This window comes from Zea mays, chromosome 4 (assembly GCF_902167145.1).
Source record: "Zea mays cultivar B73 chromosome 4, Zm-B73-REFERENCE-NAM-5.0, whole genome shotgun sequence".
NCBI lineage: Eukaryota > Viridiplantae > Streptophyta > Magnoliopsida > Poales > Poaceae > Zea > Zea mays.
In genome coordinates this window covers 230001866-230010989 of record NC_050099.1, presented here as the reverse complement: position 1 = coordinate 230010989, position 9124 = coordinate 230001866, and the positions used below count along the sequence as shown (strand labels likewise).

At 40.5% G+C, this 9124-nt stretch overlaps 1 protein-coding gene across 2 annotated transcripts; it reads right to left on the bottom strand.

Annotated features, from left to right (window-relative positions):
• Positions 1-6050: 6050 nt before the first annotated feature.
• Positions 6051-8610, bottom strand: LOC100279003 (uncharacterized). Of its 2 annotated transcripts, XM_020552874.2 has the most exons (4): positions 8236-8610; positions 8035-8144; positions 7786-7917; positions 6051-6440 (listed from the first exon to the last, which is right to left on the bottom strand). In XM_020552874.2, the coding sequence occupies exons 1-3, from the start codon at positions 8407-8409 to the stop codon at positions 7809-7811; spliced, it is 393 nt and encodes a 130-aa protein (XP_020408463.1). In that variant the 5' UTR covers positions 8410-8610; the 3' UTR covers positions 6051-6440; positions 7786-7808. The 2 variants fall into 2 exon arrangements, with proteins under 2 accessions (XP_020408463.1, XP_020408462.1); XM_020552873.2 differs by lacking the exon at positions 6051-6440 and having other exon boundaries at positions 7535-7917.
• Between the last annotated feature and the right edge of the window lie 514 nt (positions 8611-9124).

Sequence of the window (9124 nt, the reverse complement as noted above, 5' to 3'; positions counted from 1 at the left end):
TTATGTATTCAAAGGAAAAGCATTTGAAACATGGGGAGGAATTTCAAATCTTAAAAATGCTTCTTGCAATCATATTCCTATACCTTTGACTATTTACAAAAGTTTTTGAATAGATTTCCAAAAGATTTGCAAAAAACAAAACTAGTGGTCCAAAATATTAAATAAAAGAAAGCCAAACCATTCACTCTTATTCATATGTTTAAAATCTTTCATTGGTGCAATTCTAAGTAACCTATGCACAACCTTCTCAATTGCAAACTAGTTACATTTCTGCACTTCATATTTTGCTTTGGTTTGCGTTGGCATCATTCACCAAAAAGGGGGAGATTGAAAGGGAAATAGGGTTAACCATTTCCTATAATTAATTTTGGTGGTTGATGACCAACGCAAACACACGGACTAACTAGTTTGTCTAGAATTCATGTATTACATGTGCATAAGGTTCAACATAAACCAAGAAAGAAATCAAGTTAGGGACACAATTTAATTAGAGCAAAAGAACTTGAGTGTGCTGAAAAATGGAGCACCGGACTGTCCGGTGCGCCACCGGACAGTGTCCGGTGCACCAGGCCGTAGAATTCCAAGCCAGCCACTCTCGGGAATTCCAGGGGGCGCTCCACTATAATTCATCGGACTATCCGGTGTGCCACCGGACTGTCCGGTGAGCCAGCAGAGCAACGACTCTCTGCTCCAACGGTCGACTCTGTCGCGATGAATAGTGCATGTCAGAAGTCAGAGGGCACCGGACTGTCCGGTGCAGCAAGACGACAAAGGCTCCAACGGTCGACCAGCTCCGAACCCTAACAGTTGCGATGATGTGGCGCGCACCGGACAGTGCACAATGACTGTCCGGTGCGCCCATCGCCAGCAGCCTTCACCAACGGCTATGGAAGTGGTTGGGGGCTATAAATACCCTCCAACCACCTCATTCATAACGAATCCAAGCATTCTGAATTCTTCATTCATTGCAAGAGCAAAAGCCCAACACTCTATGACACAATCAAAGCAATCAATCCACTCAAAGCCCCAAAATCAACTCTAGTGCATTAGGGCTTGTGAGAGGATTACTTGTGTTCTTTGTTGCTTTTGTCGCTTGGTTTGGCCTTTTTTCTTTTCCCTTCTATTTCTCAAGTGACTTGTAATCAAAGCAAGAGACACCTAAGTGTGTGGTAGTCCTTACGGGGTCTAAGTGACCCGTGAGATTAAGGAAAAGGCTCACTCGGTCTAAGTGACCGTTTGAGAGAGGGAAAGGGTTGAAATAGACCCGGTCTTTGTGACATCCTCAACGGGGAATAGGTTCTTTGGAACCAAACCACGGTAAAACAAATCATCGTGTTCACTCACCTTGATTCTTGTTTTGTTTTCCCCTATCTAACATTTCCTTGCTAGTGTGATTTTGAGTTGGGGCTCCCATACGTCATCCGCAATCCTTGAGCAACTCCTAGCAAGAGAGATATTCTTTTGGACTTGAATCTAATTCTAACGCTAACCCCTGACCTTAGTGTGTGTTTAAGTTTATAAATTTCAGGTTTCGCCTATTCACCCCCTCTAGGTGACTTTCACGATGGCCCCGCAAGCATGAGAACTGCGTCAAGGGATGAGGGACAAAGGGAGGTGAGAGTGACGCTAGCTCCTTGACAACCGACGACAACGAACACACCAAGAAGGGAAGCGGGGTTAGCACCGGATCCTGGACAACTGGCGGTGAGGGATGCTCCAGGACAAAGGCTGGCGAGGTCGACGCCAAATCCATGTGTGGAGCACGCCACTTCTCCTCCTAGTAGCCGAGTAACGAGCCACACAGCCTCCCTGCTCGTCGGCAAGGATAGAGAAGCGAGCTCCATGACTGCGTGGAGAGGAAGGGCGAGGGCAAATGAAGAACTCCAGCTCCAATAAGCCTGGTCTCATGAGATAACTCGTGACATCAGCAAGGGTGCTTGTCTCGGTCTTATTTTTGAAAGAGTGCAACGATGAAGAACAAATGTGAAAAAACAAGGTGGACAATCATGTATTTGTTATAAGCTCGTTTGGCTCGAGGCAAGGATGGAAATGGTATAGAAATGGAAAGAAACTTTATTGATTTTGTTTTCATATTCAAAAAATTTGGATACGAAAACAAAACTAAATATTAACAAAATGAAAAAAAACAAAATGAAAAAATCCATGGTAACAAAAATTTATCGAAACATGAAAAACCACTAAACTGGGCCTTAAACTTTGTCAAGTCCGGTTCTCAAGTCTCAACAATCAACAATACGTTATAAAACACAATCGTATCAAATCCAATTGTCCATCACAAAACAATTTCTATGGAGTAACTCGGGATAGAGTCAGTTAGGGTTCCGAGTCACAAAACAATTTCTATGCAAAGTCAGTTAGGGTTCCGAGTTTTTTGTGGGTTTTGTTGGATAGATTTGTGGAATTAACTCGGGAGATTTGTTTGTAACGGGTCTAGCCCCCCTCCTCTATAGATATAGAGGAATACGGCCGATTTGTACATCATCAATCGAATTAATACTCAGTTTATCTCTCGTTTTACCTTAGGCATTAGGAGTAGCTCTAGTTTAGTTCTAGTTTAGTCTCTCAATCCCCAAATTCTCCACTTCTCTTCGGCTCTACATCGATTAGAGGTGTCTAGGTCGGCCTGCTGACCCTAGACAACACCTAGAATCTCTCCTCCCCGACGGGGTCCCTCCCGGGAGTGAGATTCAGGCGCCACCGGCGAACTCCGCTGCCCCTGCGCACACGCGGACCGTCCGACCTATAGGTGCGGACCGTCTGCGTCTGTGCAGAGAGCACCGCCACCGGTTATCATCGCAGTGATTGGTGCCCGGATCGGCGCCAACATAAGGGTCATATATATGTCATGTGTGTTTGTATTAGTGAAGCGTGGTTAAGTTAATAATGCAAAAAACAACGTTTAGTACTTATAGTGTTTTGCCGTTAAGAACTATTAGTGTTGTTTGAGCGAATTCCTAATGTATGGTGACATGAATGCCTTGTTATATCATGTGATTTTAGCTTTACTTTAAGATAAGGTATTAGCATATTTGAAGTATCAAGCACATGAAAATTGTAGAAGTTAACTAGGAGTTAAATTGAATTCTTGCTGGTTGAGACCGCAGGACCAGTTTTAGTTATGCAGCTAGTTCAATGAAGTAAACCGTGTTTTCTGTAAAAGTGTTATATATAAAAGTGGTAGTAACTTCCTTATCTTATTTGTGTTAAAATTTCATGACCATAGGTCTAATAGTTTGGGAGTTATGATTTTTCCAAGTCCAGTTTCAAAATCTGTCCAAATTCTGTACAGGTTTCGAAAATTTGATTGTTGGCTAAGCTAAACTGAGAAAATCATCCCTTAGTAATTATAGAAGAATTGTAGTACTTTTTTTAAGCTTTCCAAAAAGTCTAATATCACCTGATTTGGGTGCCTGACACTCTAGTTATGGATTTTTGAAGTGAGTAGTCGAATTCTGTCCAAAACTGAACATAATTTACGTTTAGCTCTGTTTGACCTTTCTAAGTGTCAAATCTTATTGTGATATAATACCAAAGGTGTAGAGGACTTTATAAGCTTTCCAGAAAGTTCTAGTTTACTATTTTTTGATAAATAACTATGGAGTTATGATTAAAAGAACTGACTGTTGTACTGTTGTCCAAAATCAGCAAGTATTAAGTTGATTTCTGGAGTCATTCTTGTTTGGCTAGGTAGGATTAGTCAATTCTTGATTCTTGAGTTATGAAGACTTATTACATATAATGTTTTCATTTCATTCTTGAGAGGTTTGCTCTATACTTTAGTGCTTTTGGGAAGTAAATGCTTTAGGGAATGCAATTGGACTAGAGATCACGTAGGCCTTCTATGAGTGTGACGAAATTAATAATGCGAAAAGGAGTTTAGTAGACAAGTATACCTAGTATTATTAAGTTGTTTCGGTAGTGTGGTGTTTATAAATATGATCTGCTATTCCCACTTGCACTTCACATTTAGTCGTTCTAAGTTTTTGCTTCTAAGTGATAGTCGAATGGGATTATGTAATGTATTGATGGTGTTTTTCTTGCTAGGATAATTAGTGAGATGCCTTATTTAGTAGTGTATAATTCATGTTATTTGGACATGGTGGTTTAGAAAGTTAGTAGATTGCTTCAATCCATATTTTGTTCTAGGTGTCTGTTAGTGAAGAATCTAAGGTTATTAGTTTTTCGATGAATACTTAATCTTAGGAGAAAATAGAACTCGAGCAAAACCTGTTGCTAGATGTTTGGTTAGGTCCATTTGGCTTGAAGGTCATGTTTGTGTAAAGTTAAAAGCATCTAGTGCTTTCGTAGTAAAGTTGAAATGTCTTGCTTTAAGTGCTTAATCTACTTCGGGTAGCATTATCTAGCTTGTGCTATTTATACTTGTACTCATTCATGTGCATCTCACATATATTGAAATGCGAAGGCCAGGGTCTAGGTTGACCCCAAGTGGTGCAAAGGATAGTCTACTCCGAGAGGCGATGTCGGCGGACCAATCTAACAGATGAATAAAGTACCAGGATGGGAGATGCTCACCAAGTGATCGTCATCTAACAACACTGACTTAGTGTTTATCCCAGGCAAGCCCCGGTGCATTTGCCACCTCCTTGCTGTTTTAAAACTTTTATCACTTATATGTTGTATCAGGTGATAGGAATTGAGTGATGAAACAATTGATGCATTACCATTCCTTGGAAATTGATTATCTTCCTTGATACATGTTTTATAAAGAAAACTACTGAAGCTTAGCCCTGCTTAGAAAAACTAAAAGTCATTTCTTTTAAAAAGAATGATGTGTAACACTGGATATGGGTTTTATGAAAAAGGAACTTGCAGTAATGAAGGCATCACTCGCGATGATGAATTCGTTATTCAAGTATTGTATCTCTATCAGGTACATGGTTTTGGGAGGTAAACAATAAGATGAGACCAGACGTTGAGTAGGAAAGGTCGCCTGTCTGTGTCGCTTAAGGACCGCATGATTGTTGGCCTGCTGATGTAGGACCCTTTAACTGGCCACATGCCTCATCATGGGTAAGCTTAGCCTCGACCGGACCAATACCAGAACAGCTCGCACACACTAGGAGTGGAGAGATGGCGGGAGTAACGTGTGCCCATCTGGCAAGTGGCTGGATGGTGGGGTACTGTGCTCTCGGGTCGCGTGAATTCATTCTGGTCTTGAGAAACCCGGGTGCGAGTTGACATATGCAAGGGTTAAGTGCTACATATGTCATATGGTTGGAGATCTCCAGCTAGGTATTAATCGATTCGAATCGCCGAACTTCTCAGATATGAAGACTGGATCTTCGACCCTCATCGTAGATAACAAGTGAAACTAAAGCTGCTAAAATGAAGCTATTGTAGGACAAGTGAATGCTCTAGATTAGGCAAATCTATATTCAGGAAAAGTACTTAATTTGTGAAGTAAAAGTTTGGCATAAGGATCCACTACTAGTAAGCTTTCCTGCAACAATGAGTCTTTGAAATTTGGTAAGCTTTACCTTGATTCCCAACAAACCAGCATACTCTTGAGAGTCTTTTCTTTAGTCGGGTAAGTCTTGCTGAGTAATTGCGTACTCAGTGTTTTATTCTCATTGTTGCTGCAGGTTACGAGTCGCTTTGATTGTGATTGATGTTAAGTGCCGGTGGGCTCGGCCTTCTTATATAAGTATATCCCATCTTTAGCTTCTTTATTGAGGATTGTCACTTAAGCTAGCATGTATTTCAAATTTACAAATATTCTATAACATTTTAAAGTGTAATTCTTTTGAAACACTTTTTTTTGTAATCAACTCTGATGATATATATTGTAACCCTGTTATAACTTGTAACTACTGTAACTTATAATCATGTTGTAATAAAGAATTTTTTTTCCGCTGCAAATGTTTGTGTGTGAGTTGTGTTTACTTAATCCTGCAATCTTGGCGGTAAGTGTTTATCCGGGGTCCTTGGGACACTCGAAGAGATCATGTTAAGTTGTTTGGTGCACATGCATAGCCGTCTGAAGTCTTTGAGATAAGGACATGTGCATGTGGGCCCAATAACTTGGGAGGTTCTGCGACAATTATTGCTTACTCTTTATTATTATTCGAAGCATTATGCTATAATGAGTCATTTATGTAATCGTTGTGTGTGTGAGTTCTGATCCCAGCACACACTTGGTTTGCATTCGGTTTACCTTATAAAACTGGGTGTAATAGGATGGCGCCGAATCCTTCACAACCGGTGGTGAGGGACACTCTAGGATGAAGGCAGCCGTGGTCGACGGTGGATCCATGCGAGGAGCACGCCACTTCTCCTCCCAGTAGCCAAGTAACGAGCCACAGAGTCTCCCGGCTCGCCGGCAAGGATAAAGAAGCGAGCTCCATGAGCGCGTGGAAAGGAAGGGCGAGGGCAAATGAGGAACTCCAGCTCCAGTAAGCCTGATCCCATCATATAACTCACGACATCAGCAAGAGTGCTTGTCTCGGTCTTATTTTTGAAAGAGTGCAACGATGAAGAACAAATGTGAAAAACAAGGTGGGCAATCCTATATTTGTTATAAGCTCGTTGGCTCGAGGCAAGGATGGAAATGGTATAGAAATGGAAAGAAACTTTATTGATTTTGTTTTCATATTCGAAAACTTTGGATACGGAAAAAAACTAAATATTAACAAAATAAAAAAATGAAAATATCCATGGTAACAAAAAAGTATCGAAACATGAAAACCCACTAAACCGAGCTTTAAATTTTGTCAAGTCCGATTCTCAAGTCTCAACAATCAACAATACGTTATAAAACACAATCGTATCAAATCCAATTGTCCATCACAAAACAAGATCTATGGAGTAGAAATTCTCTTGTAACTTCTGATTTACATAATAAATACTGAAGAAAGTGCCAGGCAAACACCATGTTTCTTTTGGCCTTAAAAAATATTATAAAGCATTAGTGAAAGTATAAAGTTAGCCACCATATAAATATATGTTACTAATACAAACATAAACCAGAGTCAACAAGGCATAAAAAATAACATTGTGGGTTCTCTCCATGTCTATATCGGTTAGTAAAGACCCAACTATATTTCCACTTAAATGTTCATAATCACAGAGTAACTCAAAAAATGAGTATAAGCCGATACAAGCAATAAAAAGGTGTACACATATAAACAGAATTGTATATTACCTTTTTTCTTGATGATGCATATTACTGGAAAAAAACTAAGAAATTATTTGGAAAGATTTTTTATTGATTTTGAGTTCTGACGGAAACTGTTATTATCATATTCAATTCCCATTTAAAAAATAGGATTTGTTTTGGTTTTCAGAAAAAATAAAATCTGACCAATAGATTCTGTTTTTGAAAACAGGCCCGAAATTCAAGAAATTATGTACCATTTTCATTGTTAGCTCGAGTCCCTCATTAGTTATTATTAAAAACTAAAGTTTGTAAGTTATTTTTTACTTTTCTAAGCAAAATAGTTTTACTATAGTCAAAACATATAATATGTATAAATATATACTCTCCCAAGTCAAATTATAAAAGATTTTAGCTTTTAAGATATATTGGTTTTACCATACATTTAAAATTCAAAATATCTTATAATTTAAAACTGAGGAAGTATTAACATACTTCTAAAAATTAAAACAACATAATTTGCAAGGAATTAAGTATTTACCAACATAGTTTTTATATGCTCAAGAGCATCTTCAGGAGTTCTTAAAACTCACTCTCAACAACTTTACATCTTAACTTCTAAAACACAAGGCAAGCAAACAAAAACACACCACGCGCGATACTGAAACTTGTTTCAGTTTTTCCCCATGCTAACTGCAGCATGGAGACTGCTCCAGTCGATCCTACCAACCGTAGGCGGCGGTGTCCTCTGCCTCCTCTGACGTTCTTGATTCTCGTTTTTTCTGATTAATCGCATCACAGCAAAAGCATATATAATGTGGTCAGTTCTTGCATCCTCTACTGCTGCATGCTCACAAGCTGCAAAGACAGACAGGTGTCAGATCTTGAGTGCGACTTACTTTTCCATGTCCTGCCACGTCAGCCTCGGGCCTTCGTCTAGGCCCTCGCACACCAGTTCACCGTTCTCGTCGGTGTAGCAGAGGATTCCCATGTCCTTGTCCTCGTAAACCTGAAAGATCGATAAACTTCCAGTTCCAGAATCCAGAAAAGAAGAGAGATGCCACGTACGTCTTGAAACGAAGAACAGGCATATTATTTACCTTGTTGGCCTTGCCAGCGAAGCTGACAGAGTGGGATTTCTTCTTGGGCTCAGAACTCGAGCAGCCATCTGTGGAGATGGAGGCTCTCGTCATCGTCGTCCTCGAGGTCTTCCTCATCGGAACCATGGCGACACTAGGTGAGTAGCGGTAGCACCTCATGGTCAGGGCATCCATGGATGGTGTGGGGTTGGAGAAGCCTTCCAGGAACCATACAAGTAATCATAACCATGGGGCTCATGTCATGGTAGTGGTGAGGGTGGTGGAGGATATATTGTATCACTAAACATGGGTTTTAGGTCAATGGAAGGCGTGGCAACGGTTGTGGTTGAGCTGCATAGATAATCAGTGGCCAATTCCGTCTCCAACTCTCGTAGCATTGTATATTGGATAAAAATATTTCTGGTTTGCTTTTCTTTAGGTCTGGCTCCTCAGTCATGACATTATGACAATGACTTCCAACTTCCACCGATTCTCTCGATCTCGGGATCAGATTAAATTCCGAATATAAATAATGACCAAATCAGAAGAAACTAAAGTAAAAAGTCAAATCAGATGATGCGTACTGATCAAACATACTGATAGATAGGCGGACCGGAATCAGCAGGGTCGACGACGTCGAAGCAACGAAATCAACAGGGTCGACGAGGTCAGAAGATCACGAGCAGTCGTGTGAGGACGCTTCCCAAAAACCTTATTCGTCCTCTCTCGGTGCAGGATCTCGAAGGCGAAGAGTTCCGAAAACCTGCTCTCCTGATCGCAGTGCACGTATGCGGTCAGGATGAAGAGAACTGAAGGCGGCTCAGCTGTGAAGAGAGACGAAAGCGAAAACTGGGATGATTTGGATGTTGGCTGCCAGGCGCCTTTTATAGGGCCGAGTCTACGAACAGAT